The sequence below is a fragment of the Leptonychotes weddellii genome, chromosome 13 (assembly GCF_054177405.1).
Source record: "Leptonychotes weddellii isolate Sample4059 chromosome 13, ASM5417740v2, whole genome shotgun sequence".
Lineage (NCBI taxonomy): Eukaryota > Metazoa > Chordata > Mammalia > Carnivora > Phocidae > Leptonychotes > Leptonychotes weddellii.
In genome coordinates this window covers 21,518,174-21,540,817 of record NC_138381.1, presented here as the reverse complement: position 1 = coordinate 21,540,817, position 22,644 = coordinate 21,518,174, and the positions used below count along the sequence as shown (strand labels likewise).

The 22,644-nt window shown below is 37.4% G+C and overlaps 1 protein-coding gene across 1 annotated transcript in view; it reads left to right on the top strand.

Annotated features, from left to right (window-relative positions):
- ME2 (malic enzyme 2) overlaps nt 1–15,720 on the top strand; it is a 48,161-nt gene extending 32,441 nt beyond the window's left edge. Inside the window, exons 12-15 of the mRNA XM_081802525.1 lie at nt 1,390–1,492; nt 9,616–9,686; nt 10,737–10,835; nt 14,810–15,720. Of these exons, the coding sequence (XP_081658651.1) occupies nt 1,390–1,492; nt 9,616–9,686; nt 10,737–10,835; nt 14,810–14,977 (441 nt within the window). The 3' untranslated portion in view covers nt 14,978–15,720. The remainder of the gene's footprint in view (nt 1–1,389; nt 1,493–9,615; nt 9,687–10,736; nt 10,836–14,809) is intronic.
- The last annotated feature ends 6,924 nt before the right edge of the window (nt 15,721–22,644 follow it).

Below are 22,644 nucleotides of genomic sequence, written 5' to 3'. Positions count from 1 at the left end.
TAAAAAGTAAATAAACATAAGTTACTTTAGTCATACCTCAAGTATTCCAAGATAGATTATCCTGTTTGAGAACTACTGTTTTCTTGCTCTTTGTGTTTTTTTGCCAAGGAGGAGTAGAACAGATGGGATTTGTGGCAGGGAAATGATATTCAGAGGATTTATAGGGGCACCTGGGTGGCTCAGTTGGTTAAGCATCTGCCTTCAGCTCAGGTCATGATCCCGGGGTCCTGGGATTGAGCCCTAGGTCCCTGCTCAGCGGTGAGCCCTCTTCTCCCTCTCCCTCTGCTGCTCCCCCGGCTTATGTACTCTCTTGCTCACTCTCTCTCAAATAAATAAAATATTTTTTTTTTAAATAAAGGATTTATAAATTTACTTTCAGGTCCTCTTCAATTTCACAAGTATCTAATTCTCTTAGAAATATTGAATATGGGGGCGCCTGGGTGACTTAGTTGCTTAAGCGTCTGCCTTTGGCTCAGGTCATGATCTCAAGGTCTTGGGATCAAGCCCCGCATGGGGCTCCCTTTTCAGCAGGGAGTCTGCTTCTTCCCCTGATCCTCCCCCACTGTTGTGCGCTCGCTTGTTTTCTCTCTCTCAAATAAATAAAATCTTTTAAAAAAATATATCGAATATGCTAGTAACATTATATGCCATTGTTGAGCACAGTACTAAAATTGATACAACAAATTTGGAGACTTACTTTTCTTCAACAAGGCAACATTTTTCGGGGGTAATAGTGGGGTTATACCATACATCTGTTGTGTAAACTGCCGGACGGGGGGCATTATGAGCATAATACAAAGACCATGGGCTTTGGAGTTATAAAAAAAAAATCTGGATTCAAGTTTAACCTCTACAATTGTGTGACTTTTTACAGAGTACTTGGAAATCTAAGCTGTAGTTTTCTGAGATTCTTTTTTTTTTATATCAGTGAGATGGAGATGATGATAATCTCATAAGACTTTTTGTGCAGGCTAAACTGAGTTAACACATACCAAGCACCTGGTACAGAGCCAGAAATAGTAGATGTATAGTCAGTGATCACAGTTTAATTTTTGATGTGTTCCCCTTCATTCACAGATGTTTATAGCAATCTTTATTATTCAGGATGCTTTTGTTGGCCCATCTACATTTGAAACTTTTTAAAGGAATGAGAAGCATGAGGTTTTTTAGTTTATTAATGGACAGTTTTCAATTTTATTTGAATGTGTGCTATGCATAAAAACTCATTCTGATAAGAATTTTAATGAAAGGATTATGTTATATAGTAAATTATGCCTGCTCGCAAGTAATATATTGGTCTTTTTTAGTACAGGATTTAATTTTGTTTTGATTCACCTCAGTGTTAGTCCACATTAAGTTACAAATTGAGGTTATTTCATTTCTTAACAGGGAAGGTGTTTGTTTGCCAGTGGCAGTCCATTTGAACCAGTGAAACTCAGTGACGGGCAACTCTTTACACCAGGCCAAGGAAACAATGTGTATATTTTTCCAGGTAAGGGCCACCATTATTTATGTTAAAAAGTATTTGTTAATTACGTTAAACTACTTAACGAAATTACATAGAATTTAAGGTTAAAATGAACAATAGTATTTATAGAATTTTGGTATGTATGTCTAGGGAAACTCAAGGAATTCAGCAAATCCAACTTGCTTTATTTTCCCTATAAATGTATTTATTCATCTTTTTCATTAAACTTGTTTTTATTATAGAAATAATGTAGTATATGGTATATAAAAGTGTAAAAAGAACAGAATGTTATAAAATTATTTAATCCTCTTTATCTCCGCCTTCAGTACCTCCTTTTTAAAAAGTTTTTATTTAAATTCCAGTTAGTGGGGCGCTTGGGTGGCTCAGTCATTAAGCGTCTGCCTTCAGCTCAGGTCATGATCCCAGGGTCCTGGGATCAAGCCCCACATCGGGCTCCCTGCTCAGCCAGGAGCCTGCTTCTCCCTCTCCCAGTCCCCCATTTGTGTTCCCTCTCTAGCTGTCTCTCTCTCTCTGTCAAATAGATAAAATAAAAAAAAATCTTTAAATAAATAAATAAATTCCAGTTAGTTAACATACAGTGTACTATTAGTTTCAGGTGCACAATATAGTGATTCAGCACTTCCATACAACACCCAGTGCTCATCAGGACAAGTGCCCACCTTAATCCCCACCACCCACCCCTCCTCTGGGAACTACCAGTTTGTTCTCTATAGTTAAGAGTCTGTTTCTTGGTTTGCCCCTCTCTTTTCCCTTTGCTCATTTATTTCTTAAATTCCACATATGAGTGAAATCATATGGTATTTGTCTTTCTCTGACTGACTTATTTCGCTGAGGATAATACTCTCTAGCTCCATCCATGTTGTCCCAAATGGCAAGATTTCATTTTTTTTTTCATTACACAATGTAATATTACATTGTGTGTGTATATATATATATATATACACCACATCTTTTTTTTTAAGATTTTATTTATTTGTTTGACAGAGAAAGATAGCAAGAAAGGGAACACAAGCAAGGGGAGTGGGAGAGGGAGAAGGAGGCTCCCCACTGAGCAGGGAGCCTGATGCGGGGCTAGAATCCAAAATGCTGGGATCATGACCTGAGCCGAAGGCAGACGCTTAACGACTGAGCCACCCAGGTGCCCTATAGGCAACCTACAGAATGGGAGAAGATATTTGCAAATTACCTATCTGATAAAGCGTTAGTGTCCAAAATATATAAAGAACTTATAAAACTCAACACCCCAAACCCAAATAATCCAATTAAAATATCGGCAAAAGACATAAATCAGACATTTTTCCAAAGAAGACATACAGATGGCCAATGGGTACATGAAAAGATGGTCATCATCACTGATCATTGGGGAAATACAAGTCAAAACCATAATGAGATAATCTTACCTCACACCCATCAGAATGGCTAAAATCAGTAACACAAGAAACAGTAGGTGTTGGTGAGGATGTGGAGAAAGGGGAACCCTCTTGCACTGCTGGTGGGAATGCTAACTGGTGCAGCCACTCTGGAGAACAGTATGGAGTTTCCTCAAAAGGTTAAAAATAGAACTACCCTATGATTTAGCAATTGCACTACTAGGTATTTACCCAAAGAATACAAAAATACTAATTCAAAGGGATACATGCACCCTGATGTTTATAGCAGCATTATCTACAATAGCCAAACTATGGAAACAGCCCAGTGTCCCACTTGGTACCTCCTTACTATACTTCTCAGCTGTAACCACTGTCAGTGGTTTGCTTTGAGTTTTTCTGATGGTTTACCATCATGACTGATATACTTATCTTCCCTTATCTTGATTCTGGCTGTAGACTATATGTACGAACTTCCCACTGTTCAATATAATAGTGTACATGTACCTCCTAATACCTTGCTTCTCTACCTTTCAATTTGTGTTACTATTTTTAGTTTTCCTAGTAGGTACCTTTATTTTTTATATAACATATCTAAACTGTTGATAGCAACTTATGACAGTTTTTATTAGCTTGCCGCTGTTGAAAAATCTGGTATTTAGCTTTATCTGTTCTTATTCCATCTCTCAATTTTGGTTAGTCAATATTTCTACATTGTAGAGAGGGTTTTTGGACATGTACGTTGTGCTCTATTATTTTCTGTGCTTTGTCTATGGATTGATTCTGAAATTACATGATTATATGTTATTTATATCTAAACAGGAGTATGATTTGATAAATGTAGAATATGTAATTCTATATTACAAAATTTTTATAAAACTCAAAAGTCTTTCAAGTATCAAGTATAGTGAATCTTTCTTTAATTTCTTCATTTCTTCTGGATCCTGCTCCACAGCAGACTACTTTTTCTTTTTTTAAGATTTATTTATTTATTTATTTGAAGGAGAGAGAGCATGAGTGCATATCAGGGGAAGAGCAGAGGGAGAGAATCCCAAGCAGACTCTCTGCTGAGCAGGGAGCCTGATGCGGTGCTCAGTCTCATAACTCCGAGATCATGACCTGAGCTGAAACCAAGAGTCACATGCTTAACTGACTGAACCACCCAGCCGCCCCGCACAGCAGACTACTTCTTGTGACCCATGTTGTTCTCTCTCATGCATATATGCCACTTCTGTCTTGGTGCTATTCCTCTCTATCTTGGTCTCGTTTTTCTGGAGCACATCTTTTGAAAAAGTGTTTTTATTAAGCATGGATGAAAACTTCCTGAGTTTTCACATATCTTAAAAACGTCTTTATTTTGTCTTCTCACTTGCTAGTTTGGTTGGGTAGAGATTTGTAGATTGAACACCCATTCCCGCAGATCTTTGAAAATATTTCTCCACTTTTAGTGTTGCTGTGAGAAATCTGATGTCATTGAGATTCTCATTTCCTTATCTATACTAGCTTTTTCTCCCTAAAAATACTTAAATTTTTCTCTTTATCTTTAGATTTCCAAAAGGTTACTAGGATGCATCCAGGTTTGGGCTTATTTCCATTTACTATGCATATCTGTGGGAGGGCCAGGTCACTGTATCTTCTTTTCCAAAGGATTTTTATAACTTTTTTTTTCTCATTTCTTTCCTTCCATTATTTCTGTTTTTCTCTTACGGAACTTATGTTAGACCATGGTCAAATACCTCTGTTGTCCTTGACTTGTAAATTATATTTCACATTTTCAATTCTGCCTTTTTTTATTCTGTAATATGGGGGAGTTCTGTGGCATTCATTCATTCATCTGTTTTTTAGCACTTTCAGTGTATGTTTCAGAAGTCTTTTTTTATACGGTGCCTGGCTGGCTCAGTGCATAGAATATGCGACTCTTGATCTCAGGGCTGTGAATTCAAGCCCCATATGTGGGCGTGAAGCCTACTTAAAGTAAAAACTAGAAACAACAAAAAAGTCTTTTTCTTAATTATAAAAATTTTCAAACATACACAAAAGCAGAGAGAAGAATGAAGTCCCATGTTCCAGTCTCCCACATTTCAGCAGTTACCAACATGTAACCATATTTTCCTACCCATTCCTTCCTCACTGGATTATTTTAAAGCAAATCAGAGACATCATATAATTTCATTTATAACTACTTCAGTATGTATCTCTAAAAAAGTAATTTTTTAAATTAAACATAACCATAATACTCATATCATACCACATGAAATTAACATTTGCTTAATATCACATATCATCAGTTCAGTAGGCTCAAATACTATTTTTTTTATTCCCAATACCTTTATCTTATCTTAAAGCCACACTTTTTTCATAGCCACTTTTATTTTTTTTTAAAGGTTGCAGGATCCTTTTGAGTTTCTTCTGAGAGCTAAGATTCTTTTAAATATTTCTTCCTTTGTGCTGTTCATTTTCTGTAGATTTCTGGTGATCCTTAATTGTTCATTCATTTTAATGAAAGACTGTTGGATTTGGCGTGAATTTCCTTTGTCTTCTTGTGAGCCTCTCCCTGAAGAGCTGACAGTAGGCTCTAACTCAGATTTCATGACAGGTAGATTTTTAGTGTATGTAGGCTAGCATCAAGCTAGCACGTTATAACTGTTGTCAAAGTAAAGAAGACTTTTAGCCTGTGAATATCCCAGTGCTTTTGTGTATGAATTTTCCTCCTTTTTCCTCCCATGTAGCCGTTTCATGTCTAGAAGTGCTTCGCTCTTGAGACCTAGTGTCTGTAATAGGAACTCTCCCATCACCAGTGATCTCTTTCTAGAACTTGATAATCTTCAAAATCAATCTATTCTATCCAACAATATTTCTGTTGCATAAAGGCATAACAGCATGGAAAAGAATACTTTTCTGCTGATTTTAACAAAGTCATTTTCTGTATCTTATTTGACGAATAAGGAACTTGGCAATTGATTGTTTTTATACAACACTACAAAGTCCTATAACTTTATTATTAACCATTACCAGCACTATACATATAGATGTAAAAATGACTTGGTAGTAGAGGTAAAAATGGACTTTAAAGCAGGAGGCCAAAAGTCTGTTGATTAAAAAAAAATGTAAGGCTCTGATAATGTTTGAATTACCTGGTCCAGCAATTATAACTGGGTGAAGTAACAACAAAAATAAAGCCTTAAAAGGGTCCAAAGGGTAATAAGATACTGACTAACAAAATCCTCGGGAATTCTGGATCAAGAGTAGGGAGAGGACTAGAGCTCAGAAAACCAGCATGTGAAGGACTTTTGCACTGCAAGTATTCTCAGCAAGAAGTGGCTGAGCAGTAAAACCATGCTTTTCCTGGAAGGAGGGCAAGCATTAGAGTCTGGCATCTGCCAAGAATGGGGTTCTACGTGAACCACTAGTGGGCTGAAGCCCTAAAGGCTGTAGCTTGGAATATGGGTATAGTTTGCACTGTCACGTGGATGATCTAGAAGACCTCAAGCCTTTGTTCTGGCTTACTAGCATCCACAAGTGACTTGCAGAAGCGAACAGAAATCTTCTGTGGAACAAGATAACACTATCCTTTTCTTCAAATTACTTTCACAAATTTTGAAATACAGCCCCAGTTAAAAAATAAAAAATAAAGACACACATACAGAGACAAGACAACAGAAGCCAAAAGTATCAGAAACAACAAGAAAACTCTGGAATTCTAGATATCAAACAGATGCTATGAAACAAATATGCTATTGTGTTTATGGAGATAAAAGCCAAGCTTGAAAGATTCAGCCAAGGAACGCTAAATTGTAGAATTGAAAAATAAAATAAATTTAAGAACTCAGTGAATGAGGCTTATAGCAGATTAGACTAAAGAGAATTAAACTGTAAGGTCAGAGGAAATGATCCAGAGACCAAAAAAAGAGAAAAATATAGAAAAATAGATATATACCTTTAATTGATACACTTTATTGTATAGTCCCAGAAGATGAGCATGAGAATGAAGCAGAGGCAATATTTGTAGGCTTCGTGGCTGAGAATTTCTTAGAACCTGATCAATGACGTCAATACACAATATTGACGTGAAACCCATGTGGGATAAATAAAAGGAAGGCCACATCTAGGAACATCGTTGTGAGGCTTCAGCAAACAACAACAAAGAGAAGACTATGAATGCAGCCAGAGCGAAAAGATTTTGTGGGAGGGTAAATTACAGATTGCCATGGAGTTTTCATAAGGGTGCATGTTATAAATTTTAGGATAACCACTAGAAGACTAGAAAAACTTCCCAACTATGGTGAGAGAATGTTGGGGGAGGAAATGAAATGATTAAAAAAAAAAAATCCAACAGTCAAGAGTGAAGAGGAAAGGAAGGAACATCAAATAGACAAGACAAATATAAGAGGACAATAGATTTTGCCCCAAACATTTAAGCAACTATATTAACTGTAGATGGAACAAGTGCTCTACTTTCTGAAATATATATATTATCTAGAGGCTGGATTAAAATAAGGAATCTATTAACCACCTGATTTCCTTCTCATCCTTGATTAAGTGGATAACTGTATTGCCCCACTCTGGCCAAAGACTGTTGGGATACTCTTTGAATGCTGTAAAACTGAGACTTTCTAGACTGGAAGACACCAGACAAAGTTGAGGAGGGAGGTGCCAAAAAGTAGGCTGATTGAAAGCCAAGTCACCACAGTGATGCTCAGAGTGGGCAAGCCCCCTCCTCATGCTCATGGCTACCAATCATTCTTTTAGTTCCTAACCCTTACATATGAAAAACACTGAAAGATTACTGGTCAGCTAAGGTAAGTCTCTTATATGAACAATTTATCTCATAAAAGAGACTAAAATAAACAAGTTAAAAAGCGGTTTAGGAAGAAGCAGGGGTTAGGTGGGGAGAAGGAAAGTTTAAAAATTATCAATATCCTCATGGAGACAAAAATATTATGTTCCAGAAACAAGACAGAATTTTTTTTAATTAGAAAACAAAAATGAGCTCTTGAAAATGAAAAGTTTGATAGCAGAAGGATTATTTTAAAAAAAAAAAAAAGCTGGGGAAATCACCTAAAAAACAAGCAGAGAACAAGGGATGGAAAACAAAAGAAGAAAATTAGAGGACTAGTCCAGAAAGTACAATATCAGAAAACAATTGTAGAGGGAGAGAACAGATAAGTGGAAGGAAGAAAACTGTCAAAGACTTCATGAACATTTCCCCAAACTGAAAGACCCAAGTTTCTAGATAGGAAGGGCCTCCCACTGAGTGCCAGATGTGGTATGTGAAAGTCATGCACCTCAAGGCACATCACTGGGAAACTGCAGAATATTCGGTACGAAAAAGGATCCTAATACTTCCAGAGATGCAGTGAAAAGATAATCACCGAAAAGGATCTGGAATCAAATTGGCACTGATTTCTCACCAACAATGCTGGCAGCTAGAAGGTATTGAAATAATGCCTCACAATTCTGAAGGGAAATTATTTCCAAACTAGAATTCTAAACCCAAACTATCAAATAAGTGGAAAGTAGTAAAAAAAAAAAAAAGGGGTGGTGGTGGTAAAGGGGAGCATCTTCAGAAAAGGAACTGAAAGGGGGGCACTACAGGAAATCGTGTCCTACCAAAAAAAGAGAGTAACAAAAAGCTAGGAAGAGGTGGGATTTAGGAAGTGAACTCAGAAAGAAACAAAGGGAGGGCGCCTGGGTGGCTCAGTTGGTTAGGCGACTGCCTTCGGCTCAGGTCATGATCCTGGAGTCCCGGGATCGAGTCCCGCATCGGGCTCCCTGCTCGGCAGGGAGTCTGCTTCTCCCTCTGACCTTCCTCCTTCTCATGCTCTCTGTCTCTCATTCTCTCTCTCAAATAAATAAATAAAATCTTTAAAAAAAAAAAAAGAAAGAAAGAAACAAAGGGAATCCCCATGAACATAAGGGATTTTCCAGGATGACTGATCCAGATCTGGGATGGAGAGCAGCTGCACCAGATGGTAGTTGGCAGCAGTTTCTTCTAGAGGATGAAGGAAGAGAGTACGTGAGGCGACTGAGATACTGGATGATTCAGGCAATCGAATGAGTGTTTCAGTGTGAAATAATGTTAAGTACTGAAAAAGGAAAACAAGGAGAACAGGAGAGTAACTTCAGGGAAAACCAAAAGTTATGCAGAAGGGGAGAACTAGTCATGACACAGTGTTAATAATGGCTCTGCTGTGAGTAACACTCATGAAGCCATAATAATATAAACGTTGACTACTGATTGATTCAGCCAAAATGGTGCTCTAACCATACTGGAAGAAGGGACGAGGCTGGAAATGTGAAAGAAAGCCAAGTACTTATTTCCTACAGGACGTCAATCAGGAGACATACAAGCAAGCTGTTAGAGAGAAATATAAAAATAATCAGCTAAAAGAATTGAAAGTAGCTGCTTCTACAGAGCAAGAAGTGGAAGGGTTAAAGGTGGGCTGGGAACTGATGTTTCTTGTGACAAGTGTTGATGAATTGTATGCATTGCAATTTTGCTAATTGTAAAAACTAAGTTGAGAAGAACCATTTCATATTTCTAAAGTTATTCTAGGAGATAAGAATTGTAACAGTTAACTAAGATCATTTGATTTTCACTCTGAGATTTCTGTTTTCTCTTGGCTGCTTTGTTTGAGGGGAGTGGCTGTCTGGGGGGTAGTGTTACCATTAACTTGCTTTAAGTCTAGGAATTTATTTGGTTCCTTTCATAATTTGAAAAGTGACCTTACTAAATAAACTATTTAAAATGTTTCGTAGGTGTGGCTTTAGCTGTTATTCTCTGTAACACCCGGCATATTAGTGACCATGTTTTCCTAGAAGCTGCAAAGGTAAATGTTTTAAATATTGTTTGGCTCTTTTATCAGGATGAATTATAAAGATGAGTGGATTTTAATTAAAAGCAGAGAGAGAAAAGGGGTTAAATCTACCTTATGAATGGAAAGGAAGTTATTCATCTGTTGCTTTTTTGATTTGGCTATCTATTTTTGCATAAAACTAATTTTTTATCATGATTTTTCAAATGTTTGAATGTTAAGCTATGAATCCTTTCATATATATAACACATACTGTACCTGTTGTGTATATATATATCTGAAGGTAATATATTATGACAGCATAGATAAAATGTAACACCTTCATTTTTTTAGTGGACAAATACTGGTTTATTTGGAGTGGGCTGGTCTGAGCGCCAGACTGTAATGTGAGTTTTGAAGAACTCACATTAATACAGATTTTAATGTTTATTTTCATAGTAACTGATGTAATTATGCCAAACTTTGTAGGTATTAAGTAGAATATGTCAATAAACCTTTCAGTCTGGTTATTTCTTGTCTAGTGGTGAACAGTTTTAATCTCTGCAGTGCTTTAAGCATATTCCTGCTAAAAATAAGAATTATGTTACCTGTATTTTCTCCTCCCCAAACCCCTTTTCCATTTTATTAGGTCCTTATTCTGTGTTATTTAAACAATCAAAAATAAAATGGGGAGGGTATGTGCTCTGGTAAGTGCTGTGAGTTGTGCAAGACTGTTGAATCTCAGATCTGTACCTCTGAAACAGATAATGCAATATATGTTAAGAAAAAAAAAAGAAGAAGATAGCAGGAGGGGAAGAATGAAGTGGGGGAAATCGGAGGGGTAGACGAACCATGAGAGACAATGGACTCTGAAAAACAAACTGAGGGTTCTAGAGGGGAGGGGGGTGGGAGGATGGGTTAGCCTGGTGATGGGTATTGAGGAGGGCACATTCTGCATGGAGCACTGGGTGTTATGCACAATGAATCATGGAACACTACATCTAAAACTAATGATGTAATGTATGGGGATTAACATAACAATAAAAAAATTTAAAAAATAAAATAAAATGCTGTTTTTCTCTTCAGGCTCTGGCAAATCAATTGACAGATAAAGAGCTAGCTCAAGGGAGACTTTACCCACCACTTGCTGATATTCAGGAAGTTTCTATTAACATTGCTATTAAAGTAAGTATTAATTTATACCTCTCCACAGAAGTTTTAATGATGTTTCCTTAAGTAACACAAGTTTATTAGAGAGAAGTTTGAAATATTTCAAGGGTGCAAAGAAATTTTAGATCACCCATTTTCTTACTACCAAAATATAACCCACAATATTTTTTTTTAAGATTTATTTATTTATTTGAGAGAGAGAAAGATAGCAGGGGGAGGGGCAGAGGGGGAGGGAGAGAATCTCAGGCAGACTCCCCGCTGAGCAGGGAGCCCAATGCGGGGCTTGATCCCAGGACCCCAAGATCATGACCTGAGCCAAAGACAGACACTTAACCAACTGAGCCACCCAGGTGCCCCTGGGGGGCACCCACGCACCCTTAAAATTATTGTGGTATGTGGGTGCCTGGCTGGTTCAATCAGTAGAGAGTGCAACTTGATCTAGGAGTTGTAAGTTGATGTAAAGATTACTTAAAAATAAAATCTTAAATAATAATTATTGTGGTATGTATAATGTGTATTATTTGAAACTATATGTTTCCCATTATTATGGTTTTTCAGTATTTTCATATCTGTTTAAATTGTGCATTCTTTAGGATGAATTTTTCTATCAATTTTTTAAATTCAAAGAAAACCCTGCATCTATGTATGAAACTATCAGACTTATAAATTAATGAAATTGAGTCTTGGGGACTGGCTCTTCCCTCCCCACCAGTACCTCTTCCCACTCAGCGCAGTCTGTTTGTTTTTGTAAGTCAAAATAATTTTGTTGTTTTCTTCTCTAAACGTCGTATGTTGCTTAATACTTATTTTCCTAGATATTTAAAATTTTTTTGTTCTTTTTTTTTAAATTTAATTTAACTTTATTATGTTGTATTAGTCACCATACAGTACATCATTAGTTTTTGATGTAGTGTTCCATGATTCATTGTTTTCTAAAATTTTTTTGTTCTTTATAATAAATGAAGATTTTTCTTTCCATATCTGTTTCCTCACTTATCGTTTCTGGCATATAGGGGAGGTATTAATTTTTATGAATTTACTTGATAACTAGTTTGTTGAGCAATCTTAACTCTTTTAATTAACTCTTTTGGAATTTTGAGTTTTGAATCATTTGCAAGTAATTTTTTTCTTCATTTTTTATGTATTGCTCTTTTTTTCCCCTTTAAGAGGAGTTTTAAGCAACTTAGTTGATAAGGGCATCCTTGTATTTTAATACTAAATGTGATACTGGCTTTTGGTTGAAATAAATATCTTTTTATCTTTTTAAAGAAGTAATCTTCATCCCTAGTTTACTAAAATTTTCTTAAACATCAGGATTAGATGTAGAATTTATCAACCACATTTTCGACTGTATGCTGATGATCATAAAATTTTTACCCCGTTGACTATAAATATTGTTGCATTATTTTAACACTCATAAACTAAATAAAGATTGGGAATTAGACGATGATATATTTAAGAAGTAATAGCCAGGGGCGCCTATGTGGCTCAGTCAGTTTGGTTGAGCATCCGACTCTTAATTTTGGCTCAGGTCATGATCTCAGGGTCATGAGATCAAGCCCCATATCAGGCTCCGCACTTGGTTCTCTCCCTCTCCCTCTGCCCCTCCCGCCACTCACACACACTCTTGCGTGCTTTCTCTCTCACTCAAATAATCTTTAAAAAAAAAAAAAGAAAAGAAAGAACAGCCAATCCAGGGGCACCTGACTGGCTCAATCAATGGAGCATGTGACTCTTCATCTTGGAGTTATGAGTTTGAGCCCCATGATGAGTGTAGAGATTACTTTAAAATAACATCTTTTTTTTTTTTTTAAAGATTTTATTTATTTATTTGAGACAGAATGAGAGAGAGAGAGAGCACATGAGAGGGGTGAGGGTCAGAGGGAGAAGCAGACTCCCTGCCGAGCAGGGAGCCTGATGCGGGACTCGATCCAGGGACTCCAGGATCATGACCTGAGCCGAAGGCAGTCACTTAACCAACTGAGCCACCCAGGCGCCCCTAAAATAACATCTTAAAAAATAAATAACAGCCAATCCAGTTGAGCTGGAATCTAAAGTATAGGTAGGAAAATGGCATAAGACGGGATTTGCAAGTTACCTTCAGGCCAGCTTGTACAGACACACAAATGCCAGGCTAAGGAGTCTAAATACCTTACTGTTGCAAAACAACTGAGGGTTTTAGAGCCCAGAACTAGGATGAAAAGAGCTCAGTCTTAGATAGACTCATACTACATTTGGGACAGATTTTGGAACATATCAGTCAGTTGGGAGGTTACCGGTATGTCCAGATGAAAGGTCATATGAAATAGAAGGAGATACCTGTGCTTAGGGGTTGGTACAGGAGTGTAGCCGCAGGATCATGCCTCTTCTCCCTTCCCCAGGGTAGAGAATTTGCTCCTTCTTCATTGGCTTAAGGTTTTCCTTTTTAAGAGCAAGGGATCAGGAGACTAGGCAGTGCTTTGTTTCTATCCCTCACCCCATCCCACAGCCAGTCAGCATCTCTGATCTCATGCTTTGCCCCAGCCTTTTCTGTGTGTACAAATATGTTTCTTATAATAGGCTAGAAAATAATTGAAACACATTTTCATCACAAAATACAGTAAGGTTGAGTCCCTGGAATGAAAGCTTATTTTTAATAACCTTCATTTTTTGGTTAAATTTTTTTCTTAGAAAGCTGAAATAAACTTTCATAGTGGTCACCAGTTGAAATGGGAATTGTAGGGGCGTCTGGGTGGCTCAGTCGGTTAGGCGACTGCCTTCGGCTCAGGTCATGATCCTGGAGTCCCGGGATCGAGTCCCGCATCGGGCTCCCTGCTCGGTGGGGAGTCTGCTTCTCCCTCTGACCCTCCCCCCCTCATGTGCTCTCTCTCTCTCTCTCTCTCTCATTCTCGCTCTCTCAAATGAAAAATAAATAAAATCTTTAAAAAAAAATGGGAATTGGAGTAGGAAGAGAAAGGCATTAATTGTTTGAATTTTTTTAATCATGCGTTACAGTATTTTTTTTAAGTTAAAATGAAACCATAACTTGAGAATTTACTATATAATAGGCACTGTGCTATCCTGTGAGGAAGCTTTCTGTACTACCTCATTTTACATCAAAACTGAGGCTCAGAGAGGGTTTATCCTCATCACCAGTCATGCTTTGTGTGGCTTGCTTACAAATATCGGAAAGCCACTCAAGCCAAATGAGGTGGGAAGTAATCTGGCTTAACTGTTTCGGGCCTGGGATCTATAATCTGAATGCTTTGGGTTTGAGACACAGCTCTCATTCAACTATCTTGGGCAAGTTACTTACCTAAACTCCTCATACTTTGGTGTCCTCATATGTAAACTGAGGATAATACTACCAGTACTTACCTCATAGGATTCGTGCGAGGATTAAATGAGCTGTACATGTAAAACACATGGAACATGCCTGGCACTCCATGATGGTGGTGGGGAGTTGCCGTGTGTAGGTCCCAGCCCCAACTTTACTGGACCTTGTAGTTCTGGTGTCCAACACCTGATTTGTAATAATTTCTGTGTCTCTTAATCCAAATTCTAGAGCAAAAACACCTGGCTCACATTAGGTTAGGTTTTCACCCCAGTCCAGTCATCTGTGGGTAGGAAATAAACTCTCCTACATGCTACTTGAAAGTGGGGGAAGGACATGGGCTAGGCAGGTAGCCCAAGTAGGGCTATTTGACTGACACAAAGTAGAGCTTAAAATTGTTTGTTAGGTTGAAGTATTAAGGAAATGCCAATAATGGGGGGGAGGGGCTTTAAAACACATCAAATTTATGGTGAAATTGCAGATTATTTTTATTTCATCTTTCAAGTTTTAATAGTTTCCCAATGTTTTGAAATGAGTCAAAGTAATGTTATTTTTTTTTTTTAATTTGAAAAAAGAAAAATGTCATTCTTCTAAATTCACGTCTCTGGGTTTTAATAGTACTTTTTCTCTCAGGTTAATACTCAGAGCCTATGCAGTCATCTTATTTATTTTTCAGGTTACAGAATACCTATATGCTAACAAAATGGCTTTCCGATACCCAGAACCTGAGGACAAGGCCAAATACATTAGAGAAAGAATATGGCGAAGTGAATATGATTCCCTGCTGCCAGATGTGTATGACTGGCCAGAATCTGCATTAAGCCCTCCCCTGATAACGGAATAGAGGCACACCCACTGAAAAATACTTTCCATGCTTCAGGGAACCCCCCCTTTTTTCTTTTCTTTCTTTTTTTTTTTTTCAGAAAAAAGAGATAATGTTCTCAAATTTGTGGTATTTTCCTGTGTTTTATTCTCCCCCACTGCTTTGCTTGACTTTTTTTTTTTCATGAATCTGTACTTCCATAGAGGATCAATGTGTTGGCTACATTGTGAATGCCCACCAGTACCCCGCAATCAAATAACCATAATGCTTTTCTTCTGATTTGTAGCTCATACCACATCAAAGAGATGTTACAGATGTATTTGTAAATGTCTTTACTTGTGCTATTGTTCATGCTTGCCAAAGTATTTGCTATTTACTACTACAGTAATAATCTTCTCTCCCCAGCTCTTTTAGGGCTACTAAAATAGAAATTTACTTCTGTGGATATGAGTATAGAATTTTAAGAAGCCAAATTTAACCAGATTATAAGGACAAACTGTCAGTATCTAAAAGTTCTTTTATTTCAGCCTCATTTTATCTTCATGCTCTGAAATTCCTTTCCAGTTGATAAATATAGAGAAATGCGAAAAATCTACCCTGTTATTTATTTTCTGGACCTAAATTGAGGCTTAACTATAATATCATGAGAGAGAAATGGGAAGTACTGCTGTCTTTAGAGAAATAAACATAGTCATTGTTTTCAACAGTGTATAAAAATCCTAGTGTAACTTTTTTATTTAATAAAGGTAATATCTTAAATTTAATTGCTTCAATTAATGCGATTTTATTGTCCAACTAGAAATTTAGATTTGCTTATTATGAAAAACACCTATTTTCATTTTATTTATTTCTAGATGATTCAAAGGGGATATAATATATAAATTATAACTGACATCATGTGACTTTTAACAAATTAGTCCTGTTTCACATCTGAATGAAGCATATTTAAGTAGAGAGGCTATCCCCCCTATTCCAATAGTGGTGCTCTTTATTATTTGGATAATTTTGGAATGTCTTTATGATACATTCCTTTGAATACCATTAGTGACAACTCTTTCCACTGAAGATGAATTTAATTTTCTGAAACCACCAAATTTCATTTAGAGCTAAGTGGGGATGAATAAGGTAGGTGTGCAGAACAGGAAATGCCATTTTTAATCCCAGTCAAATGGGTAACAATTGGCCAGTGAGACCAGTTTTCTTTTTTTTTTTAAAGATTTTATTCATTTGAGACACAGAGAGAGCATGAACCAGGGGGAGAGGCAGAGGGAGAGGGAGAAGCAGGCTCCCCGCTGAGTCAGGAGCCTGATATGGGGCTCGATCCCAGGACCCCGAGATCATGACCCAAGCCGAAGGCAGACGCCCAACCATCCGAGCCACCCAGGCGCCCCGAGACCAGTTTTCTTATGACTTACGTATCGGAGAGTTCTAAAGGAAAACCCAAAAGTATTTGGAAAGTTAGTAGTATTACTTGATATGTGCCTAACAGAATTGCTTTGAAGGAACAAAAACTTATTTTAAGTGCTTATTCTAGAAGATTAACTACAAAAAGTTATTCATAGCTACATGTAAGGGTGCACATTATTTGGTATTTCTCTCCACAGTCCTTGATATGTTAGATGTGATATTCTGTAGGGGAAAAAGGACATCATTTATATGTTCATTTTTATTTATTTATTTTTTTTTTGAGAGAGAATGAGAAACAGAGAGCATGAGAGGGAGGAGGGTCAGAGGGAGAAGCAGACTCCCTGCCGAGCAGGGAGCCCGATGCGGGACTCGATCCCGGGACTCCAGGATCATGACCTGAGCCGAAGGCAGTCGCTTAACCAACTGAGCCACCCAGGCGCCCTCATTTATATGTTCATATGTCCTTCTATGTATAGGTAGAGATTGATTCATACTAATTTTGAATATAATTTAACATTTTAAGAATGCTTGAAATGGCACTGCCATTTGGAGTATTTTAAAATGCAATTGATTAATCCATTTAACAGATGAGTAAAGTCAGAAGTCTGTTATATAAATCTGTTTTATAAAATAAGCAATCAGGTCACTATTTGTTTCTTTTAATTAAAAGTGAAAGGTTTATGTTTTTCATGTTACCTTTGTCAAAACAAAATCACTCCCAAAAATACTCTCTTGACTTGAGTTTAACATTACAAGTATAATAATTACAAATCCTGTTTTTTGCTTAGTGCTTACTGAAGGCAGGACCCTATGCTGAGTTAATGTAATTTTACTAAGATGTTTGCTTAGTAAATATGTCTGGTACAGTCTTTATGGAAATTATATTTTAAGGAAAAAAAGCCAACTGGCATATAGCCTGCTTATTAAAATAAGACAGAAATCATATATTCATATATATATATATATATAACCAGTAATAAACTGGTTGGTAAATAACACATGAGAATAGGTGGCTTTTAATGAATACATATTTATCTGGAGAAATAAGATATATTTACACATACTATATGAGATATATAATAAATAGAATATTTGTTAATATATATTATTATAATATATATATAATGTGTATTTATTAAAAGCCACCTATTCTCACATGCTATTTACCAACCAGTATTTTACCGACCAAGTAACAACTATTGGATGTAAATCGAAGAAAAAATTTAAGAACACAGGCAGGAGCTACCAGCATGGTGGGAAGGGGTTGGTGGCATTATGGCATCAGATTGGAAAAGAAACAAACATTCAGATCTTCTATGGAAATTTTTACCAAGCAAGAAGGTAGTTATTTTTAAAAACAGCAATGGAGAGAAATTTTCATTCTTTTGAATAGAGAAGAGATTCTGTAAGGTTAGTCTGTCAGAAATTACTTAGTAGGGGAAACTGAGAACACATGTCCTCATCTGGCACCAGCCCCCATGGTGTGAAAGAGACTGGATGAGTTGTGGGGTAAGGTTTATTGACTTTAACATTTGGTAACATGTTAAAGATTTTGGTTAAAATCTTTTTTAAAGGAGGGTTTCTTAACCAGGAAGTTGCTTCAGAATCACCCTGAAGCTTCTTTAAAATGCATATGCCTCTACCTCCTTCCAGGCCCCCTGGGCCCCCAGGGGCAGAGTGCTGGCAGGTGTATTTTCAGCAAGTTCTCAGGGGACTCTGACGCACACTTCCCCTGCCTCTCATTCGCTGCCTTAAAGTGGACATCCGAATCATCCGGAGAGCTGATTACTCCTCGCGATGTAGTGGGTCTGGGATAGAGCCTGAGAGTCTATATTTCTTACCAGCTCCCGGGTGGTGTCCAGGCTACTTGCACAGGGAAGGCATTGAGTACTGAGTGTGGTGTGCAGTTTGTCTAGTGCTCATATAGTATATACTTTATATGAAAAAGATAAATTATGTTCTTATATAGAATTGGTTTCATCTGTTTTTCTTATGTCTAGTTTTTATGGGATGTTTATAGGGACAAAAATACAGAACTTTTAAACAGATTGCTCTGAAAATACATGACTAGAATACTGTTCAGGTCTCAAGTAGAGTTTTTAAATTCACTTATTAAGTAAAACCTAGCAACCCGTTTTCATTTTTGAAAAGGTTCGCTGTCAAATGGATAATTGTTTCTTCTCTCCTGGTTGTCTTTTAATATGACTTACCCTATCCTTTGTCTTTTCTTTCTCTAAAATTACCAGCTTCTGAAGAAATAAGATTCTACATTCTCCTTTGCAAAGGAGTTGCTAATGAATTAAGATCAAAGCATAATTATTGAGGGGTGTGGAGCATTATTTACTGCTTTCAGATAACTGAGAAGGCCCAAAGGGGTTAGGGGAGTGGGAAAGCCTTGCCTTCATCCAGATGTTCTGTAGCTTTTTTCCCAAGCCCATTCAGTATCCCTCAAAGAGAACTTTATATTCTTGAACAGTTCCAGGGTTCTGGTGGATTCACCAAAATGGAATCAGCTCTGCCGAGCATAAATAACACTTAAGAACATTCATGTAAATATCAAAGCTCTCTACTGGGATTCTATTTAAAGGAACTATTATAAATAATGAAATAGCACCAATATCATATTTCCATTCAAAACAAGACCACACATGTTCAGGTGCAGGCACATTGCTGACTTTATAGAAAACACAGATTCATTATCTACTTTGGTTCTCAATTGATGTGTGATTTGCACCTTAATGTGCACCTAAATACTAAAATGAAATAAATTCTCTCCAGCCAAGCTAAATAAAGTAACATTTAATATTTAAAATATTCAAGATAATTTGACTACAGAAAACTTCCCCCTCATCTGAAATGAGGTTGTTTTAATATTAGCAGAGAAAAAGCTCAATGCTTTGTTTCAAATTTTAATAAATTCAACAGGGCCTAATTAGGACATGACTCTTACTTATTGCATAATTATTGCCAGGGGCTTCTCAAGTAAACTGGTGATTAGATTTTAAAATAATAATTTTTTCCCTTTCTTGGAAAAGAAAAATTGTGCCTCTCAAAGAGAAAAGTAACATGATATGATATAATATGGAAATGTGTTCATAGTTTAGTTGTGTAAAGTATACAAATTAAGTCAGATGACTTTGGGTGGTTTGTATATTTATGTAACAGGTTTTTACCAATAAACACTTTTTCATATTGCTATTTAATCTTGTTTTTTCCCAAATAAAAGCTTATTTGCCACTTCTATCTTTGGGAAGTTATCCCTACATTCAGAACACTTTTTAAAGTTTTATGACAAAGGGAAAATTTGTGGGTATCTATTTCCCAGTTTTCAGTATGTCCTTTTGTGTCCTAGAAAAATTATTTTCCCTTTCCTAATTTTAAGTGTATATTCTAGTAAATTGATTCCTAGAGAATCATTGAGTTGTCACTAATATACTAGGTATGTACAGTTAGCAAATAATTCTAAAGTAAACTTTATGGATAGCACCAGGCCTTGTTCTGAGCATCTAATATGCATCAGCATAATTAATTCTCAAATCCCCTTCTGTCACTGCACCTGTTTTATGGAGAAGACCACAGGCACAGAGAGGTTAAATGCCTTGCCCAAGATCCCAGCTGGTGAGTGGCAAAGCCAGGGCTCGCTTTAACCTCAGCCCCTCTCAAGGAAGAAGGGCCTCTGTGACAGGTGATTTTTTCTGGATCTTAAGAATTGTTATTTCAGATGAAAAGTCTTCACCTATTCTTATAAGATTAGGCTTCGGTCCTTTTTAATGTGTTTTAGCAGTTTGATTTTTACTTTGTTCCCATTTATAACTCAAATACAATATAAACCTATTTTATTCATTAGTCTTCAGCATTTTAAGTACTGGATTGTAAACATAAAAGATGTGGTTTTGAATTTGGTAAATTACACCAAAGATTCTCAATAGCCAGTTTATTAACATCTTTAGATTTAGTAATCTTTCCAGAACCACCAACTACTATCACTTCTGTGCAAACCAGTTTCAATAATGCTTATATATAGACTCTGCCAATGTCAATGTGAATTGTAAGATATATTTCCCTATCTTGACACAATGATATTCTGATACAATGATAGCTTTTGTATTATATGCATACATATAACTTCTTCCATTAAAAAGTAAGAACAGTTGGGGTGCCTGGCTGGCTGCTGGTAGAGCATGCAACTTTTGATCTCGAATTGTGAGTTCAAGTCCCAAGCTGGGCATGGAGCTTACTTTTTTTTAAAAAAAAGGTGAGAACAGTTAAAAAATATAAAATGTGTGTGTGGAATAAGGAATTTCTGAGACCTAGCTATTTGACAAACATTTTTGCCTAATGTTTTATTATACTTTGCCTAATGACCTTTAAAATTTAACTGAAATTAAAACCATATTTCTGCATTTGATATTGTGTTCCTTTTGATAACATCCCAAGCATTAAGTATTAACTTCGAGGAAACCACACATTGCAAAAGTCACTGCTTAGCCTTTCTCACCTGTGCATTTAAAAGGATGGAATAAACAGACTTGTGATAATTGCTTATGGGAATACCAGTTTGGGGGGGCGGGGAGTGCCTTGCATAGAATGTATTATACCAGATCAGCTTATTACAGATGGTTCCAGGAATCCATCTAAATGCTCCATAATCATGTGAATTGTTTTTTCTCTTTTGTGATATATAAATTGTAACAAGATATGTATATTTTCTTAGTAAAATTTCCCATGCATAAAAATTGTGTTATGACCTTGTTTTTAGAGGCTGCCGTATAGAGGGCACTTTTTTTTTTTTTAAAGGGGACAGACCAGACATTTCTTTTTTTTTTTTATTTGAGAGAGAGGGAATGAGAGAGAACACATGAGAGGGGGTAGGGTCAGAGGGCAAAGCAGACTCCCCGCCGAGCAGGGAGCCCGATGCCGGACTCGATCCAGGGACTCCAGGATCATGACCTGAGCCGAAGGCAGCCGCTCAACCAACTGAGCCACCCAGGCGCCCCTAGAGGGCACTTTTAAAATTCAGTATTACCTCAATCCTTAAAGCAGCGTCCCCTCCCCAGAGCACCTGCTCCCTTGGAAGTGCTCTGTGGTTAGACTGAGATTCACCCGTGGAGCAGTACTCATGCTCATCATCTTTTCCTTTCCTTTTGTTCAGCTTCCTACTTTATTTCTCTCCTTTAGTTTAGTCATAGCAGTGAAGGAACTATTCCTCACCCCTTCTCCCCCACCACATACACATTCCAAGACCGGAATGTTAGAACACGAAGTCAGGAAAGAGTGTATGTTGATAAAATGGTGTAACAGCTAATACCTAATGAGTGCTTGCTTCAAGCCAGGCACTGTTCTAAGGACCTGATACCTATTTACTCATTTCACCTTCACAACAACTTTCTGAGGTGTAGGTGCTAAGATTTGCCCCGTTTTGCAGAGTGTGAGGTGCAGAACACCTCAGTCATGTAACTGCCAAAAAACAGCAAAGCCAGGATTCAGACTTCTTGCATCTGGCGCTGCATCAACTACCCTCCACCTACACTGAGCGCAGCCCATGCAGCAGAACGTGGTTGCTGCCTATCTCACTCAGTCACAATCACTAAGGTCAAGAAAGCCTGTCATGCTCCCAGCATTAAGGGCATCCAGTGACTCTGACACCTTCCCTGCCTCAGACCTCGGACATCCTCCTGCATCCCCACTTGCGGCAGACAGTCTTGCTTCCTGTTTCACAGAAAAATAGAAGAGTCAGAAGAGAATGTTCTCAAGCTCCCGTTTCCCCATCTCCCCAGGTTCCTTGAGAAAGTGAGAAAGTGAGAGGCAGCCGCTAGGGAAGCTGGCCTGATACAATCAGCTGGCCTTGCTGGGGCTAGGAAGTCACAGCTAGGCCTTGGTGTTCTCCTGTGGAATTGAAACCATCTCCCAGAGCGTCAGCATCTGACAGGGCCGCTCTGAACATCAGTGTTTCCTCCCCAAGCCTTCTCTTCGAGTCTCCCAGGTTACATGAATGTCTCCAGTCAAAAGCTGTGCAGTTATCCTTGCCTCCATTCCCTTCTCTCACACCTCACGTCACATCCATCAGCAATTCTTGTGGGCTCTATCTTCAAATATATTCAGAACGTGACCACTTTTTTTTTTTAAAGATTTTATTTATTTATTTATTTATTTATTTATTTTTTAAAGATTTTATTTATTTATTTGAGACAGAGAGAATGAGAGACAGAGAGCATGAGAGGGAGGAGGGTCAGAGGGAGAAGCAGACTCCCCGCCGAGCAGGGAGCCCGATGTGGGACTCG